The 27584-nt window shown below is 38.3% G+C and overlaps 1 protein-coding gene across 11 annotated transcripts in view; it reads right to left on the bottom strand.

Annotated features, from left to right (window-relative positions):
- The window catches only part of EYA3 (EYA transcriptional coactivator and phosphatase 3), a 123178-nt gene that overhangs the window by 57833 nt on the left and 37761 nt on the right, over positions 1–27584 (bottom strand). For 8 of the 11 annotated variants that reach the window (XM_079915913.1, XM_079915916.1, XM_079915917.1 and 5 more), the window contains one exon: positions 6296–6396. In XM_079915913.1, coding sequence (XP_079772039.1) covers positions 6296–6328 — 33 coding nt within the window. In that variant the 5' untranslated portion in view covers positions 6329–6396. Of the gene's footprint in view, positions 1–6295; positions 6397–8022; positions 8041–10038; positions 10099–22612; positions 22640–27584 lie in introns of those variants that run through there. The other 3 variants (XM_079915918.1, XM_079915919.1, XM_079915920.1) reach the window with 3 other exon arrangements.

Raw genomic sequence — 27584 nt, forward strand, 5'->3', positions numbered from 1 at the left:
TGCGGTACACGGGCCTCTCACTGTTGTGGCCTTCCCGTTGCGGAGCACAGGCTCCGGACGCGCAGGCTCAGTGGCCATGGCTCACGGGCCCAGCCGCTCCGCGGCATGTGGGATCTTCCCGGACCGGGGCACGAACCCGTGTCCCCTGCATCGGCAGGGGAACTCTCAACCACTGCGCCACCAGGGAACCCCACAGTCATCTAATTATTAATTTTACTTCCAGAACTTGACATAAGGAAATGAGTATGTGGAGAGTGAGAGTAAGCATTCTAAATCACTAGAAACTAGAAAGGTAAATACCCGTGGCAGAGACAACTGCCTGCTCCACCATTGCATGTGGGGTGTGACTTGCGATGGGAGGCAAAAAACATGTCTTTTAAGTTCACAGGTACCCGTCCAAAAGAAGTCACATCTGGACCTAGTAGAAACTAGTGGGCATCAGATTCTGGATTTGATCTGGATTCAACAACTGATGGAAGCTGGGGCTGTTTCTCTTAAGAGGAATGTGTGGGGTAAGGAGTTACATATTGTTCTTTAGATGTAAAAAATGAAACAGGTGAACCAAAGAGAAGATTACTGTAGACTCACTTATAAATATTCAGTGGTCTTTTTCCTGTTCCTGGGCACACAGGATGCTATAGACTGAACGTCTGTGTCTTCCCCCAAAATTCATATTTTGAAATTTTATCCCCAATATGATGAAATTTGGAGGTGGGGCTTTTGGGGTGATTAGGTCATGAGGCTGGAGCCCTCATGAATGGGATTAGAGGCCTCCTGGGAATTCCCTGGCAGTCCAGTAGTTAGGAGGTTCACTGCCGGGGGCCCAGGTTCAATCCCTGGTCAGAGGAACTAAGATCCCGCAAGCCGTGCAGCAAAAAAATTAAAAGATAAATTAAAAAAAGAAAGAGATCTCCTTTTCCCTTTCCACCATGTGAGGTCACAGCAAAAAGATGGCAGTCTATGAACCAGGTAGCAGGCCCTTACCATACACCAAATCTGCTGGTGTCTTGATTTTGGACTTCCCAGACCCCAGAACTGTGAGAAATCAATTTCTATTGTTTATGAACCACCAATTCTATAGCATTTTGTTACAGTAGCCAGAATAGACTAAGACACAGATTGATGGCATTTTCCAGACCCCCTTGCTGTCAGGTTGGAGCCAACCACATAAGCCACTTCTACAACTACCCCTTAAAAACATCTCATGTGATTCTCCAATCCTCTCTTCCGTTTCTTTGGCAACCATGGAGGCCACAGTTGAAGATAACAGCATCAAAGATGAAAGAAGCCTTCATGGAAGACTGGCCCAGGAAAGCTGTCAATCCACATGAGACTAATGTGAGAGAAAAATACACTGCAGATTCATTCTCCAATGTTAAATGCCTACAGTGAGAATTCTAGTTCATATTCACGCTATCATTCATTCAACTGACTGTTCTCTACCAAGCCCTCCTGAAAGGGAATATAATGATAAACAAAATACAGTCCTTGACCTCAAGGAAGTTATAGTCTGGTTGAAAAGAAATAGATAATTTCTAAAACAGTGAAACAGGGACTTCCCTGGTGGCATAGGGGTTAAGAATCCGCCTACCAATGCAGGGGACACAGGTTCGAGCCCTGGTCCAGGAAGATCCCACATGCCACGGAGCAACTAAGCCCGTGAGCCACAACTGCTGAGCCCGCGTGCCATAACTACTGAAGCCCGTGCACCTAGAGCCTGTGCTCCACAACAAGAGCAGCCACCGCATGCAAGGAAGAGTAGCCCCTGCTCACCACAACTAGAGAAAGCCCACACGCAGCAACAAAGACCCAACACAGCCAAAAATAAATAAAATTTTTAAAAAGTAATAAATAAAACAGTGAAATAATGATTCTGATAGAAGTTCAAGGTTCTATGGAACACAAAGAAGGAGCACCAAACCCAGTCTTTTTACTGGGGGGAGTCTAGAGAATTAGAACTCATTTGAAATAACTTAGGTACCTGCTTATAAATGTGGAAATAAAACATTTTTAATTGATATGGTATCCTTTATAGTTTGAAAATTACCCTCCTTTTTTTTTTTTTTTGCGGTACGCGAGTCTCTCATTGTTGTGGCCTCTCCTGTTGCGGAGCACAGGCTCCGGACGCGCAGGCTCAGTGGCCATGGCTCACAGGCCCAGCCGCTCCGCAGCATGTGGGATCCTCCCAGACCGGGGCACGAACCCGTGTCCCCTGCATCGGCAGGCGGACTCTCAACCACTGTGCCACCAGGGAAGCCAAAGATTACTCTCCTTTATCGATAAGACAAAAAGAAATTAGGGGTTGAGTACAGTCGTTCTCTCTTAGCCACTTATTCCATCCTTTTATTCTCCAAGACAAAAATACAAATTTTAGGGTCCTTTTCATTGCTCTCAATCAACAATATTTCCCAAGCTTCACTCCTTTTCCATGTTTTAGCCTAGAGTACACTGTGGTTGTAATCATGTACCACCTCTTTTGTCTACAGTATTACTAATTTCTTTTTAATATTTAAATACAAAAGGCACATATGCTCATAGTTTTAGAAACCCAAACCATACAGATATGTATAAAATAAAATATAAAAGACCTTATTCTGCCCCCAAACCTCCATGATTTCAGTATTAAGTTTTGTGTATATTCTTCTAAAAATTTTTCCTATGTATATATGTCCTTTTAAAACTTGAGCTCAAAGAGCACCCTGATAGCTATAAAGGAGTTTTTTAAGTGCTTCCAGTTTGCCAGGAACAGTGTTAATTTATACCTCCTATCCTAAAACCGAGTTTGGTTAGTGCCTCCTTTCACTCTACAAAAGAGTTCTAGTTTGGACAATAATATGAGCTGCTTCAGAGTAGCTGAGAAAGATGAAGACTAGGGTAAAAAGATGGAGTGATGTCAAGGTAAATGATGACCATAGATAGAACCATTTCTGACTGCAGAGGATTGAGGACTGACTGGCAATAGGGGAAAGTGAAAGAGAACCTGAGGCTAGGATTTATGTTGTATTGTGAACAATGACTGGAACAATCTTGAGATAGAGCTAGCAAGTAGTACAGAAACAAGAAAGGGATAACTCAATAAGGAGGAGACAATGTGATTAAAATAACTCCAATAGTAATGCTCATCAGCAACATCTCTCTTTATACACAAGTAAACAGCAGGGTTAAAAATCTTGGCTTTATTCAAGATATGGAAACAACCTAAATGTCCATCGACAGATGAATGGATAAAGAAGGTATGGGGTGTGTGTGTGTGTGTGTGTGTGTGTGTGTGTGTGTGTGCGTGTGCGCGTGTGTATAATGGAATACTACTCAACCATAAAAAAAGAATGAAATAATGCCATTTGCAGCAACATGGATGGACCTAGAGATACCACACTAAGTGAAGTAAGTTGGAAAAGAAAGACAAATGCCATATGATATCACTTATATGTGGAATCTAAAACACGATGCAACTGAACTTATCTATGAAACAGAAACAGACTCAGACATAGAGAACAGACTTGTGGCTGCCAAGGGGGAGGGGAGTTGGGGAGGGATGGATTGGGAGTCTGGGATCAGAAGATGCAAATTATTATATATACGTATAACTTATCACTTTGCTGTATACCAGAAACTAACATAACGTTGTATATACCTCATAAACTATACCTCAATAAAATAATTTTTTTTTTAAATCATGGCTTTATCATCAGCAACTTGGGACAGGACCATTCTTTCCACTCAAGTTTTAGATTTCTACTACAGCCTGTGAAAATTAGCTTTACTCCTCAACATCTGACATTTACTCTTCTTATTCTAATTATTTTTAACAGTTAATAAATGCTCTATATTTTCTTAGATTCTATATTTGTCTGTTCAGCACCCACTAATCACAGTGCCAAACTAAGAGCCAAAGTTGCTTACATCTCCCCTGCAATCTAGAGCCTATATTCTGAACCATACTCTGAACCATATTCCCCTGCTGTGAAATCAGATACCTAGTGATAGCTTCTATACCCCAAAACCCTCTGCAATTATTCAAACTAGCCAATCCTAAATAAACAATTACCCTATGTTACGTTGCTTCACCTTGCCTGTGGAAACCTCAATTAAGGCTGTAGCCTATGCATTCTCTTACAATTCCCCTATGCATCTCTGCCTCCTGAATGACACTGGTGCTCACCCCCGTGACCCTGTGTGGTCTGCTACATCTCTCATCTCTAAGAGAAATGTAACATGAAATTTAAAAAAAAAATAAATTTATTTATTTATTTGGCTGCGTTATGTCTTCGTTGTTGCACATGGGCTTTCTCTAGTTGCGGTGAGCAGGGGCTACTCTTCGTTGTGGTGCACGGGCTTCTCATTGTGGTGGCTTCTCTCGTAGCAGAGCACAGGCTCTAGGCTTCCAGGCTTCAGGAGTCGTAGCACACAGACTCAGTAGTTGTGGCACACAGGCTTAGTTGCTCCGCGGCACGTGGGAGCTTCCTGGACCAGGGCTCAAACCAGTGTCCCCTGCAGTGGCAGGCGGATTCTTAACCAGTGTGCCACCAAGGAAGTCCAAACTTTCTTTTTTCTTCTTTTTTTCAATGGCACTGACCTCTTCATGTAGTCACTCAATCACCTTTATAAATTTATAAATTAAGACCCAGGTACAAATCAATTAAAAAAAAAAAGATGCCTCATGACAATCACCATTTATAGTCAGCAGAAAATTTGTGGGTTTAAAAAAAATTTTTTTTTAGTATTTAAAAAAAAATTTCTTTTTTTAATTTTTTGGCCACATCACTTGGCTTGTGGGATCTCAGTTCCCAACCAGGGATCGAACCCAGGTCCCTGGCAGTGGAAGCACAGAGTCCTAGTGACTGGACTAACCAGGGAATTCCCAGAAAATTTGTTTTTAAAGCACTTTAATTTCTTAACTCTCTCTGAAGTAACGATCAGATTTTGCACATCATATTATAGATACTGAACAGAACAGCAAACAAATGAAGCAGAGAGGAAAAAATGACTCACCAGCAGGTCAGCTTCACAATTCTCATTACCTTAAATAGGTAAGGAGTGACTAACAACAATACTCATTTCAACAGTATGTCAACACTTACATAAGTCTTTTGAAACTATGACTAGACCTTTGTCTTACTATATTAAAAACTCAATGACAGAATCTTCTTTGGTACCTTTAGTGTCTCTAATTCAGCTATTTGTTCTTATAGTGTATAACTTAGATACACCGCTGAGGATGATTTTTAACCCTACCATTTCCCTGATTATTAATGTTCCACCAGGGATATGGGATGACATTTTAAATGTTTCAAAAGGTCCTTTTACCAACTGCTTATGTCTTCCTAGTTTTATACTTAAGTGAGGGGCTAAAAGACTAATAGCAAAAGAATCACCAGTATGCACCAGTATGTCTCAACATAAAGTAAAATATTAAAAATGTATCACTGATGTAAAGAATACATCTAGAACATGAAAAACATACCCTATTATCTGCTTTCAAAATTCAAAGTTTTTTAGGTTGGATTTTCATAGGGAGGTAAACATGTACCACTCTACATTCTCTCTTAATATAAAATGCAAGAGGCTCATTCAGGAGAGCAAATTGAATAGCAAATTGAATCAGTATTTATCTAATTTCAGAAAAAGAAGGTCAAGCCAAAAGGAAAAGATTCTTTAACACAAAAGTATCTTAATAGAATGATTACTATTACCTTCCTTTTTTAAATGCTAAGGGTCAAAAAACACTTCGGAAAAAACAAAAAAGCCATGGCAAGGCAATAAATCTGTATCACTTGGGGACATTTAAAATGATTTTATTTATTTATGTTAAATATTTAAAAGAAATTAAGAATTCAACCTATTCTCGAGGGTCTTATCTATTTTTAAGAATTAGCTAGTGGTCAAATTATACTTTCTTCAACTACTACTACTACTTTAAAAAAAATAAGTCAGGGAAATTTAGGTAATGATAAAACTAGATTTTCTGGCAGAAATGGTATATACTGTTTGGTAAATAGATGTCCTCTTTTATTTTCTAAAAACTGTAAGAGTAGCCATTGCTTTTTTTAAATGACACTTCTAAAGACAATATTTATTTTGTAATGCTGAATTTTCTAAGCAAGTCCTTGGCATTAAGTTAGCAAAATATGAATTTAGGAACACAGAACATCGTTTCTTAGAAGGAAAGTATTAAGGAGTCCTTTCCTTAATTTTATTTCTGATTTAGAATCTGTAGTACAACTGAATAATATTTAACATCTCTTAAGATTAGCTTTTCTACAATCAACTTTAAATTGTTAAAGGAAATACTTACTGGTTGCTCTGGTAAATCTTGCTCTTCTTCCATGAGGACCAATATTTCTTTATTACACTTATGTGACTGGACTGCAAGTGTCTCTCAGCAGTCTTCACAGTCTATTTAAAAAAGAGGGGGGATTCAAAACTTTATGTACTCTTAAAGCATTATCATTGAGGCCATCAGAGAATAATTTTAAAAATATTTTGCTACCTCAATCTTTCTACGTGAGCTCCAATCTCAAAATCTCAAATCTGCACGTGGCTTTTCAAAATGGACATACTGCACCAAGTCAGGATAGGTTTACACAATGACTTTTATAATTCCTTGCAAAAGCCAACACGTGGAGCCACTTCTGCTGTACTTAAAACATGGTTACTATAGTGCCCAACGCATTAAACGCTTTATAGCAGCCATGTGCAATTAACTAAAACACAACTTTTTTTAGAATTAGGGTTACATTAAAAAATGATAAAAACTAGCTTAGCCAGTCAAGAAGTTATGATAACATCTAACCTGCTTTAATGGGGAACATTTACATAACTGTTAACACACAATCACTTTAAATAGGGCACACTGGAATATCAAATAAATACTTTTGCAACCAACTATCTGTATATATGTAATCAGCTTAAAGGAAAACTCAACTCTTCTGGATCTATCTTAATAATGCAAATAAATAAGTAAAGTGAAACACTGAATTTTAGAATTAAGGAAAATAATCATGTAGAGCTAGGACCCAATTTATCCTGAAATAGCTCCACTACATGTATTGCCTAGTCAATTATTTAAGCAAAATCTTTACCTTCTCAGACCCTGCTCTTCCTGCCCTGGTTTTCAAACTAAAAAAGAGAAATAGGACTCTAAGCCCCACATTTACTGGTAAGAACACCTTATTGTGCCCTGCTGCCGAGTGAGACAGAAAGATGTTAGAAAACTAAATAATTATAAAAACTATAAACTCCATTTCTATTTAACAAAAATGAAAGTAGCACTTCTCCAAAACAGATGTGACTGTTTATGCATTTAATGAAGGTCACACCTGTTTTCACTTATTTTACCAACCACTGTAACCAACTTAACAGACAAAGCTAAAGCAAGTATAGAATCTTATTGCAGAAGTAATGAATAAAAAGGGAAATGAAAAACTTCACTTATACCAATTTACCACCACTCCACTAATACTGCTCTATTCTGGTGTAATACAACACACTTTATTTTAGAGTCACACTCTAGAATGGGAAAAGGAGAGAAAACACATATAGGGGACACAATCAGACGCAGAAGTGTCCACCTCTGACACAGCTTTCCTCCCTGCCCTGATCTAGAATGTCAAAAGAAAAAAAAATTTAAAGGTCAGAAGAACTTGATGCTCAATGCACTCACGTGTAACTCATACACAGAGCCTCAAAAGCTAAGTTTTCATACTACGTGACGTAGATAACTAGTACTGCAGAATTACAGCAGGCAATAACTAAAGCTCACAGGAGCTATCTTCCCTGCATTTGTTTTGCTCTACTCACAAGAGCACAACCAATGTGACGTGAAACTGATTCACAATTGTGAAAGATGAACTGTTTGTTTTACCAGCTTATATCTGTTTTAGCTTTAAAATGAAATGTCTTGTCTTTATGGGATTTTAACAGTGTCAATGTACATAATGTATTTAATACATATATGATTTCATCCCAAAAGAAAAAGCAAACTAGGGTCAAATCATTAGAGAAATGTAATGCCTTTAATACCTCATTTGTTAAACTTTTGTGTGACCAGATCTCTTCTAAACAAAAAGTGATAATATCCCAGGTTTTACTCAATTGAAAGCCATAACTGTAATGACTGCAATCTCTAATTAGTAGATTCTCAGCAAAGGAGAAGGAAGGGATATTCTTTCTCATGGAGGAAGGGTTATAAATCTACACCTAAACAAGAGGAAAGTAAGAAAAATTGTGTTAAAAAAAAAAAAGAAAAAAAAGGTACTAATAACATGTCCTTTAATTTTTGTTTTAAACACAGAAATGAATTTATTTTAAAAATATGAACAATGTTAAAGGAGAACATAGATTTTTTTATAAATCAAAAGGGGTCATGGGTTTTATTTATTATTATTATTTTTTTTTTTGCAGTACACGGGCCTCTCACTGTTGTGGCCTCTCCCGTTGCGGAGCACAGGCTCCGGACGCGCAGGCTCAGCGGCCATGGCTCACGGGCCCAGCCGCTCCGTGGCATGTGGGATCTTCCCGGACCAGAGCACGAACCCATGTCCCCTGCATCGGCAGGCAGACTCTCAACCACTGCGCCACAAGGGAAGCCCGGTCATGGGTTTTAAAAGGTAAGAAATACTACTCTTAATAGTGGGGAAATAAATTCTCAAGCCATATAAAACAAAATGTTAAAATCTTGAATTTTGTTTCTTAGGAATATGGTAATATTACAGTGATTTTATAACAGAAAGGGAACAGCTTTCTATTTTTCTTGAGATAAATTCTATAAGTTGAAAGAAAACCTTCTTTAAGGGAAAAGATTGGAAGACATTCTTTTCTACCTCTGTTTCTTCTTTGAAAATAAGCACCTTCTGTTGTTTCCATCTTAAAAATCACCTTTACCTTCTTCATTTTTCAATTTAGGGAAAGAAAAGGTCACAGATAATTTCTACATTTGGAAAAAAACCGTAAAAAAATCAAGTAATTAATCAATGACCACCAATAATTTTGATAATTTTAAAACAAAAAAAAAGGCAACCTACAAAGGATGCATATGATTTATTACAGAATTTCTGGGATTCTACTGGCAACATGTGATATATGTGAAGTTTGTAAACATACATTCTGGTACACTTGTATATAAAATATATTAATAATGACTATAAATTATGTAATTCCATTACAACATGCATCTAAGATACTACTTTCCATCAATATAGGATTCTTCCTTCCTTCCAATATTTTGTAATGTCAAACACCTAAAATATACTAGATAAAAGAATGCAAATATTTATCATGCTTCTAGCATTTATCAGTGTGATAATAAAACTTTTAATATTAAGATCTTACACCATTTTCTACAAGTGGCACATGCTTACAATCAAAAGTCACATTTACTAACCACCAGATGAAAGTGTTATATAACACAGACAAGGTGCTCCAGTACTGGATAATAAAAAAAAGTACAGAATTACCATACAAACCTTAGTTTTCTCACTTCCATGTACTAGTTCTAGAGTTTAATTGTGTATTTTGATATTTTCTTACCATTAATATAACCTGACACTGACAATGGCTCAAGATGGTGGAATAGAAAGACATGCGCATACACCCTCTTGCGAGAGCACCACAATCACAACTAACTGCTCAACAATCATCAACAGGAAGACACCGGAACTCACCAAAAAAGATACCCACATCCAAAGATAAAGGAGAAGCTGTAATGAGACGTTAGGAGGGGCGCAATCACAATAAAATCAAATCCCGTAACTGCTGGGTGGGTAACTCACAGACTGGAGAACACTTACACCACAGAAGTCCACCCACTGGAGTGAAGGTTCTGAGTCCCACGTCAGGCTTCCTAACCTGGGGGTCCAGCACCAGGAGGAGGAATTCCCACAAAATCAGACTTTGAAGGCTAGCGGGATTTGACTGCAGAATTTTGACAGGACTGGGAGAAACAGAGGCTCCACTCTTGGAGGGTACACACAAAGTAGTGTGTGCATCAGGACCCAGGGGAAGGAGCACTGACCCCATAGGAGACTGAACCAGACCTACCTGCTAGTGTTGGAGGGTCTCCTGCAGAGGCGGGGGGTGGCTGTGGCTCACCGCGGGGACAAGGACACTGGCAGCAGAAGATCTGGGAAGTATTGCTTGGTGTGAGCCCTCCCGGAGTCCACCATTAGCCCCACCAAAGGGCCTACAGGCTCCAGTGCTGGGACAGCTCAGGCCAAACAACCAACAGGGAGGGAACTCAGCCCAACCCATTAGCAAACAAGCAGATTAAAGTTTTACTGAGCTCTGCCCACCAGAGCAACACCCAGCTCTACCCATCACCAGTCTCTCGCATCAGGAAGCTTGCAAAGGCTTGTAGATAGCCTCATCCACCAGAGAGCAGACAGCAGAAGCAAGAAGAACTAATATCCTGCAGCCTGTGGAAAGAAAACTACACTAACAGAAAGACAGACAAAATGAAAAGGCAGAGGACCATGTACCAAATGAACAATAAAACCCCAGAAAAACCACTAAATGAAGTGGAGATAGGCAACCTTCCAGAATAAGAATTCAGAATGACAGTGAAGATGATCCAGGACCTCAGAAAAAGAATGGAGGCAAAGATCGAGAAGATGCAAGAAATGTTTAACAAAGACTAGAACAATTAAAGAACAAATACCGAGAAGAATTAAAAAACAAACAAACAGAGATGAACAATACAATAACTGAAATGAAAAATACACTAGAAGGAATCAATAGCAGAATAACTGAGGCAGAAGAACGGATAAGTGACCTGGAAGACAGAATGGTGGAATTCACTGCTGCAGAACAGAATAAAGAAAAAAGAATGAAAAGAAATGAAGACAGCCTAAGAGACCTCTGGCACAACATTAAATGCAACAATATTCACATTATAGGGGTCCCGGAAGGAGATGGGAGAGAGAAAGGACCCAAGAAAATATCTGAAGAGATTACAGTCAAAAACTTCCCTAACATGGGAAAGGAAATGGCCACCCAAGTGCAGGAAGTGCAGAGAGTCCCAGGAAGGGTAAACCCAAAGAGAAACACACTGAGGCACATAGTTATCAAACTGACAAAAATTAAAGACAAAAAACATTATTGAAAGCAGCAAGGGAAAAAACGACAAATAACATACAAGGGAACTCCCATACGGTTAACAACTGATTTCACAGCAGAAACTTTAAAAGCCAGAAGGGAGTGGCAGGATATATTTAAAGTGATGAAAGGGAGGAACCTACAACCAAGATTACTCTACCCGGCAAGTATCTCATTCAGATTCAATGGAGAAATCAAAAGCTTTACAGACAAGCAAAAGCTAAGAAAATTCAGCACCACCAAACCAGCTCTACAACAAATGCTAAAGGAACTTCTCTAAGTGGGAAACACAAGAGAAGAAAAGGACCTACAAAAACAAACCCAAAACAATTAAGAAAATGGTACTAGGAACATATATATCGATAACTAGTTTAAAAGTGAATGGATTAAAGGCTCCAACCAAAAGACACAGGCTTGCTGAATGGATACAAAAACAAGGCCCATATATATGCTGTCTACAAGAGACCCAGTTCAGATCTAGGGACACATACAGACTGAAAGTGAGGGGATGGAAAAAGATATTCCATGCAAATGAAAATCAAAAGAAAGCTGGAGTAGCAATACTCATATCAGATAAAACAGACTTTAAAATAAAGAATGTTACAGGAGACAAGGAAGGACACTATATAATGATCAACAGATCAACCCAAGAAGAAGATATAACAATTACAAATATATATGCACTCAACACAGGAGCACCTCAATACATAAGGCAACTGCTAACAGCTATAAAAGAGGAAATCGACAGTAACACAATAATACTGGGGGACGTTAACACCTCACTTACACCAATGGACAGATCATCCAGACAGAAAATTAATAAGGAAACACAAGCTTTAAATGACACAATAGACCAGATAGATTTAATTGATATTTATAGGACATTCCATCCAAACACAGCAGATTACACTTTCTTCTCAACTGCGTACAGAACATTCTCCAGGACAGATCACATCTTGGGTCACAAATCAAGCCTTGGTAAATTTAAGAAAAAGGAAAACGTATCAAGCATCTTTTCTGACCACAATGCTATGATATTAGAAATCAATCACGGGAAAAAAACGTAAAAAACACAAACACATGGAGGCTAAACAATACGTTACTAAAACCAAGAGATCACTGAAGAAATCAAAGAGGAAACCCAAAAGATACCTAGAGACACATGACAATGAAAACACGACAATCCAAAACCTATGGGATGCAGCAAAAGCAGTTCTAAGAGGGAAGTTTACAGCAATACAAGCCTACTGCAAGAAACAAGAGAAATCTCAAACAATCTAACTTTACACCTAAAGGAACTAGAGAAAGAAGAACAAAGAAAACCCAAAGTTAGCAGATGGAAAGAAATCATACAGATCAGAGCAGAAATAAATGAAATAGAAACAAAGAAAACAATAGCAAAGATCAATAAAACTAAAAGCAGGTTGTTTGAGAAGATACACAAAATTGATAAACCATTAGCCAGACTCATCAAGAGGGAGAGGACTCAAATCAATAAAATTAGAAATGGAAAAGGAGAAGCTACAATAGACACCGCAGAATACAAAGCATCCTAAGAGACTACTATAAGCAACTCTATGCCAATAAAATGGACAACTTGGAAGAAATGCACAAATTCTTAGAAAGGTATAACCTTCCAAGACTGAACCAGGAGAAACAGAAAATATGAACAGACCAATCACAAGTAATGAAATTGAAACTGTGATTAAAAATCTTCCAACAGGGCTTCCCCGGTGGCGCAGTGGTTGAGAGTCCGCCTGCCGATGCAAGGGACATGGGTTTGTGCCCCGGTCCGGGAAGATAAAAATCCATGTGGTCATCTCAACAGACGCAGGAAAAGCTTTTGACAAAATTCAACACCCATTTATGATAAAAACTCTCCAGAAAGTGGGCATAGAGGGAACCTACCTCAACATAATAAAGGCCATATACAACAAACCCGCAGCAAACATCATTCTCAATGGTGAAAAACTGAAAGCATTTCCTCTAAGATCAGGAACAAGACAAGGATGTCCACTCTCACACTATTATTCAACATAGTTTTGGAAGTCCTAGCCATGGCTATCAGAGAAGAAAAAGAGATAAAAGGAATACAAATTGGAAAAGAAGAAGTCAAACTGTCACTGTTTGCAGATGACATGATACTATACATAGAGAATCCGAAAGATGCCACCAGAAAACTACTAGAGCTTGTCATTGAATTTGGTAAAGTAGCAGGATACAAAATTAATGCACAGAAATCTCTTGTATTCCTATACACTAACAATGAAAGATCAGAAAGAGAAATCAAGGTAACAATCCCATTCACCACTGCAACAAAAAGAATAAAATACCTAGGAATAAACCTACCTAAGGTGGTAAAAGACCTGTACTCAGAAAACTATAAGACACTGATGAAAGAAATCAAGGATGACAGAAACAAGATGGAGAGATATACCATGTTATTGGATTGGAAGAATCAATATTGTGAAAATGACTGTATTACCCAAAGCAATCTACAGATTCAATGCAATCCCTATCAAATTACCAATGGCATTTTTTACAGGACTAGAACAAAGATATCTTAAAATTTGTATGGAGACACAAAAGACCCCAAATAGCCAAAGCAATCTATAGGGGAAAAAATGGAGCTGGAGGAATCAGACTCCCTGAATTCAGACTACACTACAAAGCTACAGTAATCAAGACAATATGGTACTGGCACAAAAACAGAAATATAGATCAATGGAACAGGAAAGAAAGCCCAGAGATAAACCCACACACCTATGGTCAACTAATCTATGACAAAGGAGGCAAGAATATACAATGGAGAAAAGACAGCCTCTTCAATAAGTGGTGCTGGGAAAACCACTGGGACAGCTACATGTAAAAGAATGAAATCAGGACACTCCCTAACACAATACACAAAAATAAACTCAAAATGGATTAGAGACCTAAATGCAAGACCGGACACTACAAAACTCTTAGAGGAAAACATAGGAAGAACACTCTTTGACATAAATCACAGCAAGATCTTTTTTGATCCACCTCCTAGAGTAACGGAAATAAAAACAAAAATAAACAAATGGGTCCTAATGAAATTTAAAAGCTTTTGCACAGCTACAGAAACTATAAACAGGATGAAAAGACAACCCTTAGAATGGGAGAAAATATTTGCAAATGAATCAACAAAGGATTAATCTCCAAAATATATAAACAGCTCCTGCAGCTCAATATTAAAAAAACCAAACAACCCAATCCAAAAATGGGCCGAAGACCTAAATAGACATTTCTCCAAAGAAGACATACAGATGGCCAAGAGGCACATGAAAAGCTGCTCAACATCACTAATTATTAGAGAAATGCAAATCAAAACTACAATGAGGTATATCACCTCACACCGGTCAGAATGGCCATCATCAAAAAATCTACAAACAATAAATGCTGGAGCGGGTGTGGAGAAAAGGGAACCCTCTTGCACTGTTGGTGGGAATGTAAATTGATACAGCCACTATGAAGAACAGTATGGAAGTTTCTTCAAAAACTATAAATAGGATTACCATATTACCCAGCAATCCCACTACTTGGCATATACCCAGAGAAAACCATAATTCAAAAAGAGTTATGCACCACAATGTTCATTGCAGCACTATTTACAATAGCCAGGACATGGAAGCAACCTAAATGCCCAGTGATAGATGAATAGATAAAGAAGATGTGGTACATATATACAGTGGAACATTACTCAGACATAAAAAGGAACGAAATTGGGTCATTTGTAAAGCCGTGGATGGATCTAGAGACTGTCATACAGAGTGAAGTAAGTCAGTAAGAGAAAAACAAATATCATATCTCAACACATATATGTAGAATCTAGGAAAACGGTACAGATGAACCAGTTTGCAAGGCAGAAATAGACACACAGATGTAGAGAACAAACGTATGGACACCAAGAGGGAAAGCGGGGTGGGGTGAGGGGGGCAGTGGTGGTGGTATGAATTAGGCGATTGGGAATGACATATATACACTAATATGTATAAAATAGATAACTATTATATAAAATAGATAACTAATAAGAAGAACCTGCTGTATAAAAAAAATAAAATAAAATTCAAAAAATATGTATATAACCTGCCATAATTCTACATTCAATGAGATTCATCTTTTGAAATACCCAATAATATAATGGCTTGACATAGAAGTGGAAAGTGGATACTTAATGTAGTGTAAATGAATATAATTTTAACTTAGTCAAACAGCCAATGAAATAACATAACATACTCTGAGTTAACTTTTTGTTTTAAGTACCTTCAAGGCATTTGGATAGTAATGTCTTTTCATAATTTTCTAGTTTCAATTCTTACTGTTGGCTTCTAAATACAGCTGTTTTACCACCTTTTTTGGAGAGAATTTATTAGTATCCACATGCCTTCACAGGCAGAAATCTGGGAAAACCTGTAACTGAGTACAGAAATAGTATTTCCTAAGACTTCACATTTCCCTACCTGCAAATACTAACAATGAAAAAATAGGAATTTTGGTTTGTTTGAAAAGATCACATAATTTTAAACATTGTGATTGCACACGCTCATAAAGCAGGATTCTTTTGTAATATGACAGTCATAATTTTTATTTTTAATACTTAAAAATTACAAGGGAAATAAAAAGGAACAAATATTTTATTTCAAAATTCTCATTAGATTCCTACCTCAAAATTTCTGTTTTGTACCAATTTCAACATACTATTTACCCTGTAATTATAAATGGTCACAAGCAAGAACTTAGATTACTTCAATATGTTATTATAGCTCTTAAGTATAGGAAGGGGAAATATATATACTGTGTATATACATATTTATATTTTAAAACACAGAATAAACGTCAAATTGTTTTCAATGAAAGCAAAGTATACATCACTCTTAATTACAACATCACGAGAAGTGTCAAAATAGAGCAGAACAGTCTCATTATAGGTCCTAGAAGGGGAATTTGCATATGGCAAAGTGTGCACAGAGATATTCAGGAGTTAACTGAATATCTTTTTTTTTTTTTTTTTTTTTTTTGCGGTACGCGGGCCTCTCACTGTTGTGGCCTCTCCCGCTGCGGAGCACAGGCTCCGGACGCGCAGGCTCAGCAGCCATGGCTCACGGGCCCAGCCGCTGCGCGGCACGTGGGATCATCCCGGACCGGGGCACGAACCCGCATCCCCCGCAATGGCAGGTGGACTCCCAACCACTGTGCCACCAGGGAAGCCCTAACTGAATATCTTTTGTTCAGCTGTAAGTAGAAAACAGGTAGCTCATAAATTTGACCATTGACTACACTGTATTTTAGAAGTCTATTTACTACCCCCTTCCAAAGCCTTATATGTATTTTTAGAGCACACCACAGAAAAGGCTACAGAAGTTTCCCTGGGGAAAATGAACAGCACGTTTCCCAAAATTAAATATATCTCAACAATAGTTATAAACAACAGTAGCCTGAAGAAGGTATCAAAAAAGTAGTATATCATCACTTATGATTTTTATTAATATGTGGATTACTTTAGGATATAAAAGAAGTAGGTAATTAGCAAATGTTTACCATGGTGTCCTCAAATATAATTATACGTATGCCTTGAAGAATAAAAACAAAGAGCAAAATACCCTGTTCTAGGTGGCTTGAAGAAAACTACTTCAAGTATTATTATTCAACAATAACTGATTCTTCTAAAGAGGATCTATTAATTAATTCAGAAACAAGTGTCCTAACACCCAAAGTACCAAACATAAAGCCTAAAGATATCTCTTCAAAATAAATTCTATTTTATAAACTAGGAGGCCTCATAAAGCATAATCGGAAAAGATGTCAGGAAAATGATTTCAAAACATAAGAAAACATTTCTATGGTCTCTTGCAGAACAGTACTTAGTAATGTCAGTGGGGATGATACTAAATACTAATTTGGGCTTCACAATCTATAGAACACTTACAATAGGTTTCAAACAAGAAGTAAACAAAGGTTTATTCCAATACCTACAAATTTCTTACTGAAAATTAGGCAAAAATAATAATGAACATCTTGGAGGAGAATAACAGAGGCAATTAAGGAAGATCTGCCCTACACCAGTCTTTAAAATCAATTACAGTGGGGAGGATAAGAGACCTATCATTTACTGAGCATATAAAATCCACCAGGTATTTTTACATTCGTTGCCTTACTTAATTTTATCTCGTCAGCCATTTTAAAACACAACTGGTACCATCCTCATACTATGGACAGGGCAACTGGGATTCAGAGACTTAAACAATCTGCCTGAGAATAAGAGCAATCATGTTTTCAGACTAAAGTAGAAATATATCAAATAAAGACAATAGAGGAGAGTGCTGATGGCTGTGCAACATTGTGAATGTACTTAATGCTACTGAACGGTATACCTACAAGTGGTTAAAACTGTTTATTTTGTTATGTATACTTACCACAAGAAAAAAAACTACAAAAAGACCCCTGAGACTAGAAAGAGCAAAATAATGACCAAAGCCAAAAAGTGCTCATAAGTGGAGAAAATCATTATTTAAAAAATATTGTCAGGGGGGCTTCCCTGGTGGCGCAGTGGTTGAGAGTCCACTTGCCGATGCAAGGGACACGGGTTTGTGCCCCAGTCCGGGAAGATCCCACATGCCGCGGAGCAACTAAACCCATGTGCCACGACTACTGAGCCCATGAGCCACAACTACTGAAGCCCGTGCGCCTAGAGCCTGTGCTCTGCAACAAGAGAAGCCACTGCAATGAGATGCCCATGCACTGCAACAAAGAGTAGCCCCCACTCGCCTCAACTAGAGAAAGCCCGCGCACAGCAACGAAGACCCAATACAGCCAAAAATAAATAAAATTTTTAAAAAATGGTCAGAAAAACTGAATATCAATGTGGAGAAAAACATAACCACACCATACACTATGAGTAATTCTAAATATATGAAAAACCAATAAGCCTGCAAATAATTTTGGAGAAAACAGAAGAGCATATTCATTGCATCTGTGGGAAAGAGATAAAATTTGGGGCAATGAAGGAAAGCATAAGCAACAAATTGACAGATCTGGTTATGTAAAACACACTTTCATGCAGTGAAAAAATACAAATCTAAAATTAAAAGGATATAACAGGGCTTCCCTGGTGGCGCAGTGGTTGGGGGTCCGCCTGCCGATGCAGGGGGCGCAGGTTCGTGCCCTGGTCCAGGAGGATCCCACATGCCACGGAGCGGCTGGGCCCGTGGGCCATGGCCACTGAGCCTGCGCGTCCGGAGCCTGTTGCTCCGCAGCAGGAGAGGCCACAGCGGTGAGAGGGCCGCAAAAAAAAAAAACAAAAACAAAACAAACAAACAAAAAAAGGATATAACAAATGGAAGCAATGCCTGCAATAATTATGACAGATAAAGCTTAATGTCTACAATATAAATCCAACCAGGGCTTCCTTGGTGGCGCAGTGGTTAAGAATCCGTCTGCCGGACTTCCCTGGTGGCACAGTGGTTAAGAATCTGCCTGCCAATGCAGGGGACACGGTTTCAAGCCCTGCTCCGAAGATCCCACATGCCATGGAGCAACTAATCCCCTGTGCCACAACTACTAAGCCTGCTCTCTAGAGCCCGCAAACCACAACTACTGAAGCCTGTGTGCCCAGAGCCTATGCTCCACAATAAGAGAAGCCACTTCAATGAGAAGCCCACACACCGCAACAAAGAGTAGCCCCCACTTGCCACAACTAGAGAAAGCCCGCATACAGCAATAAAGACCCAACTCAGCCGAAAATAAAAATAAATAATTAAAAAAAAAATCTGTCTGCCTATGCAGGGGACACAGGTTTGAGCCCTGGTCCAGGAAGATCCCACATGCCACGGAGCAACCAAGCCCATGAGCTACAACTACTGAGCCCCTGTGCTACAACTACTGAAGCCCATGTGCCTAGAGCCCATTCTCTGCAACAAGAGAAGCCACTGCAATGAAAAAGCCCACACAACACAACGAAGAGTAGCCCCCGCTCGCCGCAACTAGAGGAAACCTGCGTGCAACAACGAAGACCCAACACAGCCAAAAATAAATAAATAAAATAAAAATAAATTTTAAAAATAAAAAATAAAATAAACCCAACCAGTTCAACATTTACTGCTCATCTGTTATGCGGCAAATGATGACTAACATACACATCCATCAAAGGATACAAACAGTTTAAGTAACAACCAAGATCAAATCAGCACTTTGGAAAAAAGATTCTCACTAACTGAATAAATTTTAATATTTTTAAGAACCACTTCACACGTATTAAATTACCAAAAATAAATCTAAACAATAAAACCTAAAGTTATGTGGGCCATAAGAAGAAAAGAAATATTCAGGCACTGCTGTAAAATTGTATGTATATTCAGACTGTTCTCTGGTTAGAGTATAAAAGAGGTCATAAAATTGCCCATGGCCTGAATAATTTTTCTTGGATTTTCCCCCCAAAATTAAATAGAGGAGTAAAAAGCTAACTCTACTTTAAAAATTGAGTAAGTTTCTTGTTCACAGTAATGAAAAATTAGAAACAACCAACATGTGGAGAATGATTTATCTAAGCTGTAATTCTATATTCTATATTAAATGAAACTGCAACCTATTTCAATAAAAGCTCATTTAAAAGATGAAAAAAAAAGTAAGATTTTACATTAATTACAGCATAATAATAATACCTTAAATAGTTTAATAAAAATCAAAAGTAGGGCTTCCCTGTTGGTGCAGCAGTTAAGAATCCACCTGCCAATGCAGGGGACACGGTTTTGAGCCCTGCCTGGTCCAGGAAGATCCCACATACCGCGGAGCAACTAGGCTCGTGTGCCACAACTACTGAGCCTGAGCTGTAGAGCCCATGAGCCACAACTACTGAACCCGCGTGCCACAACTACTGAAGCCCGCATGCCTAGAGCCCGTGCTCCGCAACAAGAGAAGCCACCACAATGAGAAGCCCGCACACCACAACAGAGTAGGCCCCACTCGCCACAACTAGAGAAAGCCCACGCGCAGCAATGAAGACCCAACACAGCCAAAAATATAGATATACAGATAGATAGATAGATAGATAGAATTGAGCACACGACCCTCCCTTTTAAAATTACATTCCTAATATTAACTTAAGCTATTTACTCCTTTTCTTTCATTAAATCTCAAACTATTCTGTTACATTAGTTTGACCTCATGGTCATACTCTTGAAAGTTTTAAAATGTTTTAAATTTATAAACTCAAAATTTCTTTTTCACTACTGTTAACTGGTACTTTAAGGACTGTCTAAAAATCCTAAAAAGATTCTTCTTTTAAGCTACTTTTTAATTTCTTGTACAATCTAGCAAAAATAACAATTTGATTTCTCTTTATAGCCATAAGTCTTTAATTTACAAGATACAAACTTCGATCTATTGTTAATGAAACAGGTAATTTTAATTATACAGGATATAAAAATAAATTATTTTACCATTTCTAGTCAGAGATGAGTATCATGGTTTTGGAAAAACAAAATATCTCCTAACCTACCAAAACCTCAAAGTTATTAGTGAAAGAGTTCCCTGCTTCATTATTAATTAATAATTAAGAATTCTTCAAAACTACTTCTCTGACCCTTACTGTGTTCTATAAATCTGGCAGTTAACAATTCTGTCAAAACTACTAATTTTCCTTAGGTCCTAAGATTCCTGTGGAATCTTGATCCTAAATTCCACAATGGCAGAGACCACCTTCTTTTTAGTATCTGAGAGCACATAGCAGGCAATCAATAAATATTTGTTCAATCAAGTACAATTTCTAGGCTCTTGATTCCTCTAAATATCTACTTAAAACCAGTTCATTAAGAACCTTCAATATATTTAGAGGCACAAAGAATTCAAAACTTCACTTTTCTCATTTCTCACCAGGAATGCCTAAGTCTTTAATTCTTTACAAGGTTTTATTAACTAATTTGAAGAACATCATTTTGAAGTCTGTGTTAAGTGAAAAGCTCCCTTCAAAAAAAAAAAAAGGACTGATATGCTTTAAATCAAATCTTAATATCACATACATAACAAGGGATCACAACACACGCACTACTTACTTAGAGGTGAGGAGTTAGGAGACCTTAAGTTTCTGCCCCTTAATAGGCTGAGAAAGGAAGGAGGGAAGGAATGAAGGAAAAGAGGGAGGGAGGGAGGGAGGGAGGGAAGGAGGGAGGGTGGGGAGAGAGAGAGATCAAGTATGAAATCACCTTCCCCAAACACAAATATACACAGCTATCATGAAACATTTCTGGCCAAAGATGGGTCCGCATCCTAATCCCCAGAACCCATAAATGTTACCTAATTTGGAATAAAGAGTCTTTGCAGATGTAATTAAGGATTCTGAGATGAGCAGATTATCCCGGATTATCTGGGTAGGCCATAAATGCCATCTTAAGAGAAAGGCAGAGAGAAATTTAACACCCACACACATACAATGAGGGGAAGGCGATACAAATATGGAGGCAGAGACTGGAGTGATATGACCAAAGAATGCCAGCAGCCACTAGAAGCTGGAATAGGCAAGGAACGGATTCTACCCCTAGAGCCTATGGAGGGAGTGCAACCCTGCCAACACCATGATTTTAGACCTCTGGCCTCCAGAACTGTGAGAGAATAAATTTCTGTTGTTTTAAGCCTCCAAATTTGTGGCAATTTATTATGGCACCCACAGGAATCTAATACTATTTGTAAAGAAGTTTATTTTGTTTTTCATTCGTTTTTGCTATTACCTCTCAGCTTGGGTTTGTTGGCCATCTGGCCACTGAATGAAACACATAAGCTGAAAACAAAGGTAGGAAATGAAGAAAAGTATGTAAATAAGACGACAGAACATGATTATACATACAGTTGCAAAAATGCTTCCAAACATTAAGAAGAATAAAAAGCTTTCCAAATAATTGGACAGTTTGCCTAACAGAACTGTCATATTACAAAATTAGCATTTTCCTGCTTTCACTCTGGGTCAAATCCTAAATTTATAGTTGAAGAAATTTCCAGGTAACATAGTAAAATTGGCAGTCCCAAGTGTTTCATGGATCTTGAGACACCTTAGTGATCCATCTAATGCCCTGAGAACAAACAAGTATTAGTATCTGTAAGATAGCATTTAAAACCAGCATACAATCACTGTACTGGACTATTTGATGTGTTCTGCCTGGGGAAAAAAAAAATACTGCTAGAGCTAAACCTGAAAGATAATCAAGTCCTCCTTTCCAGCTGGTCTTGAATAACTTTCTTAGGCACACCATGCCTCAAGACTGAAGCTCATATTTTTCTATTTTGATTGACTGAAGTTCCTATTTTGTATTTCTTTCATGAAGTCATTTTGTGATATCTATAGAGTAGTATGCTTCTTCATAAAAGCATTTACTCAACATTTAGCTTAAAATTTTGTAACACTGTGCTAAGCACTGTATTAAGAACATTAATAAACAGATTACAGAATGATACTGGATAATCAGAAATTTTTGTCATTAGAAAAACATGACTTTTCTAACTAAGCAAATACCTCTTTTTGGAGGGGGCATATACTTCTTTCTTTGGAGCTTCCTTTTTTGTTTTTCTTGAATAGAGCCCTAGAATTCTTTCTCAACATAAAATATTCATAGAATATCTGAAACCAGAAGAAAAACACTAAAATAAAATAGAGGATAGAATATGCCAGGTGTTTTAAGACATATTCTGAACGAAATCATAATTAGTGTGTTTTGGCTGCTTTCAAAATTTTATGTCAGTGTTGAAAATGCCATTTAACTAAACACTAAAATGTATATATCAGAGTAAAAATATAAAGGCTTCATTAATTTAACCAATAAAAGCTGTTAATGCTAACTTCAAGCAACAAAGTAAACAAGAAGAGTAAATTTTAGGAACTTACTCTTTTTCTTGATAAAGACTCTTAATTGAAACAATTTTCCCAGAGGCTATTATTTTCTGGTTGGTCTAAAATGAAGGGATCAAATCTACAGAGGCCAGCAATCTCAAACTCTGGAATCTCCTCTGAATGCAACTCAAAAAGGATGATACACAAATTAAACTTAATCACTAAAAAAAAGTATACGCTTTCCAAACAAACTTCAGGGTAATGTTATCAAAGTTTTTTAAAAAAATGATATTTTAATTTAAATGCATTAAACACATAAATTAATTTAGGAGGAAATGATGAGTTTACAATATTGTGTTCTCCTATCTAATAACACAGTATGTATTTCCAGTTACTTAATATTTTTTTAAAAACATCTCTTGGCAGATCCTCTACGTTTCTTTATGTTGGCATTTTATCTTTTCATTTGTTATATTTTTCATTTCTAAAGAAGTTATTTTTTATATATAGGATAGTTGTTGATATTGGTACATTAATTTTGTAAACTCCCATGTTACCAAAGTCTCTTATTGTTTCTAACAATGAGAATAGTAAGATGGTTGATTCTTGAGTTTCACGTATATATTTTCCCCAGCTGCATAAAAATAGCTCCTCTTTCCCCAATATTAACTTCTTTTTTTTTTTTTTTTTTTTTTTTTGTGGTACGTGGGCCTCTCACTGCTGTGGCCTCTCCCGTTGTGGAGCACAGGCTCCGGACGCGCAGGCTCAGCGGCCATGGCTCACGGGCCCAGCCGCTCCGCGGCATGTGGGATCTTCCCGGACCGGGGCACGAACCCGTGTCCCCTGCATCGGCAGGCGGACTCTCAACCACTGCGCCACCAGGGAAGCCCCCCAATATTAACTTCTTTATTTCTTGTTCTTACCTAATGATATTGGCTTACACCTCCACTATAATATTAAGTAACAGTGCTAATTGTTGGGCATCCTTTTCTTGTTCCTCACATTAACAAAAATACACCTAGCATACCACTACTAAGCATGACATTGGTCAAGTGCTTTTTTGGCATCCAAAAAAATGACCATCTGGTTTTTCTCTCGACTATTAATATAGTATATTACTAGATTTCCTAATATTGAACCACATATGCATTTGGTTCAGAGATGAAACTCTGGCGTTGTAGAATATTATTTTAATGTACTGTTGAATCTATTTTCTAGTACTGAATTTATGATGTTCAATAACTGCTTTTAATTGTTTTAAATGAACACCCTGAGAGGGGAAAAGCTATTTGTACAGGGTGAGCTCCACTCAGGTCAAATATAGTTTTGAGAATGAGGTCTTTCAAGGAACCTCCAGACAGGTCAAATAATGACAATTTTCTGGGAACAGGGCTGTGAAGGAGCTCCAATCTTGTTCTGCCCCTTCCAGTGGCTTCCAGGTTGCTAGTTCTCACCATGACTGGGGGCTGCTGTTTTCCAAGGCTACTATGGAGCTGGAGAGAGGAGAATGGGAACAATGCAAGCTAAAATGCTATACAAAGTTCACTGTTTTTGCTGAGATTCAGCCATTTTTCTTGAATAAATGTTCAGATTGCTGCAAGCCTATAGTTAATTTTCAGAGTCCTGAAAGAGTTGATTCTGACTATTTTTGCCAGTATTCTCACTGCTTTTACGAAGAATTTTCAGAAGTTCTTACTCTGCCATTATTGTTGACATCCTTTGCATTTCAATTCAGCTCAATCTTTATACTTATTAATTTGCTATTCACACTTTCTGATTCTTAAAATTTCAATATTTACATTTATTTCCTTTTTCATTTCCTCTGAAATTACTAATGATGGTTATCTTTAAAATCTCCTTCAGTTTATACTATTCACTATTTTCTTTAGCGTTGGAAGCATTTCGTACCTCTCTTGCATAGAATTAATTTTTCTTAAATGGCCGATAAGTCTAGGTTAGTAGTTCATATTTGCAGTCAGGAATTTCTTTTTTTTTTTTTTTAAATAAATTTATTTATTTTTGGCTACGTTGCTTCTTCATTTCTGCGTGCAGGCTCTCTCTAGTGGTGGCGAGTGGGGGCTACTCTTCGTTGCAGCATGCAGGGTTCTCATTGCGGTGGCTTCTCTTGTTGCAGAGCATGGGCTGAAGACGTGCACCCTTCAGTAGCTGTGGCACGTGGGCTTCAGCAGTTGTGGCTCACGGGCTCTAGAGCGCAGGCTCAGTAGTTGTGGTGCACAGGCTTAGTTGCTCTACGATATGTGGGATCTTCCTGACCAGGGCTTGAACCCATGTCGCCTGCATTGGCAGGTGGATTCTTAACCACTGTGCCACCAGGGAAGCCCCAGGAATTTCAACTAAACAGTGTATCCTCAGAGTGGGTGAGAATCTTTGTTCGTATATTATTATATGCAGGTTCTAGCTATATACATACACTTCTAGTAACTATGGAAGAGGGGTGAAATATGCAGTTAGGCAGTGTCGGCAGGTCTCCTGCTTTCTGGATATGAATTCTTTCCTCTTCTGAACATCACATAAATTACTAGGGATATCTCTTGTCTCCCACGCCAGGACTCTAACTTTAGAGACTAGCTATCATAGCTTTATCTAGGGGAGAAACACTTCGTTAGCTAGCTACTCACTTTGCTTTTTGCTTCCGCTGCTTTTGGGTGGAAGTCTATAGTTGCTTCAGGCAGTGCTTGCTTCTTTCTCTAACCTCCAAATTCATTCATTCACTCACTTACAAAATATTTATTGAGTGTCTACTACGTGCCAGGCACTAGTTTAGATACTGGGAATTCAGTGATGAACACAAAGTCCCTAGTCTCAAGGAACTTATATTCCAAAAGGAAGATAAACAAATACATAAGGTAATACAATTTCACAAAGTAATAATGCTTTTCTTTTTAGATCTTTTTCCTTGATGTGGACCACATTTAAAGTCTTTTATTGAGTTTGTTGTAATATGTTTTCTGTTTTGGTTTTTTGGCTTCAAGGCATGTGGGATCTTAACTCCCTGACCAAGGATTGAACCTACACCCCCTGAATTGGAAGGCAAAGTCTTAATGACTGAACCAGGGAAGTCCCCAAAGTAATAATACTTTGGAAAATAAAACAAAGGAAGGAGTCCCTCCCATCAGGAAGCTTGCACAAGACTCTCAGATAGCCTCACGCACACGAGGACAGACGGCAGAAGCAAAAAGAACTACAATTCTGCAGCCTGTGGAAGGAAAACCACATTCACAGAAAGACAGACAAAATGAAAAGGCAGAGGACTTTGTACCAGATGAAGGAATGAGATAAAACCCCAGAAAAACAACTAAATGAAGTGGAGATAGGCAACCTTCCAGAAAAAGAATTCAGAATAATGACATTCAACATGATCCAGGACCTTGGAAAAAGAATGGAGGCAAAGATTGAGAAGATGCAAGAAACGTTTAACAAAGACCGAGAAGAATTAAAGAACAAACAAACAGAGATGAACAATATAGTAACTGAAAAATACACTAGAGGGAATCAATAGCAGAATAACTGAAGCAGAAGAACGGATAAGTGACCTGGAAGACAGAAGGGTGGAATTCACTGCAACAGAACAGAATAAAGAAAAAAGAATGAAAAGAAATGAAGACAGCCTAAGAGACCTCTGGCACAACATTAAACGCAACAACACTCACACGATAGGGGTCCCAGAAGGATGAGAGAGAGAAAGGACCCAAGAAAATATTTGAAGAGTTTACATTCAAAAACCTTCCCTAATATGGGAAAGGAAATAGCCACCCAAGTCCAGGAAGCGCAGAGAGTCCCAGGCAGGATAAACCCAAGGAGAAACACGCCAATGCACATAGTAATCAAACTGACAAAAATTAAAGACAAAAAAAACTACTGAAAGCAGCAAGGGAAAAACAACAAATAACATAAAAGGGAACTCCCATAAGGTTAACTAACAGCTGATTTCTCAGCAGAAACTCTACAAGCCACAAGGGAGTGACAGGATATATTTAAAGTGATGAAAGGGAGGAACCTACAACCAAGATTACTCTACCCGGCTACAACCAAGATTACTCTACCCGGCAAGGATCTCATTCAGATTCGATGGAGAAATCAAAAGCTTTACAGACAAGCAAAAGCTAAGAAAATTCAGCACCACCAAACCAGCTCTACAACAAATGCTAAAGGAACTTCTCTAAGTGGGAAACACAAGAGAAGAAAAGGACCTACAAAAACAAACCCAAAACAATTAAGAAAATGGTACTAGGAACATACACATCGATAATTACCTTAAAAGTGAATGGATTAAATGCTTCAACCAAAAGACACAGGCTTGCTGAATGGATACAAAAACAAGGCCCATATATATATATGCTGTCTACAAGAAACCCACTTCAGACATAGGGACATATACAGACTGAAAGTGAGGGTATGGAAAAAGATACTCCATACAAATGGAAATCAAAAGAAAGCTGGAGGGGCTTCCCTGGTGGCACAGTGGTTGGGAGTCTGCCTGCCGATGCAGGGGACATGGGTTCGTGCCCCGGTCCAGGAAGATCCCACATGCTGCGGAGCGGCTGGGCCCCTGAGCCATGGCCGCTGAGCCTGCGAGCCAGAGCCTGTGCTCCGCGACGGGAGAGGCCACAACAGTGAGAGGCCCGCGTACCGCAAA

The sequence above is a fragment of the Stenella coeruleoalba genome (genome assembly GCF_951394435.1).
Source record: "Stenella coeruleoalba genome assembly, chromosome: 1".
Lineage (NCBI taxonomy): Eukaryota > Metazoa > Chordata > Mammalia > Artiodactyla > Delphinidae > Stenella > Stenella coeruleoalba.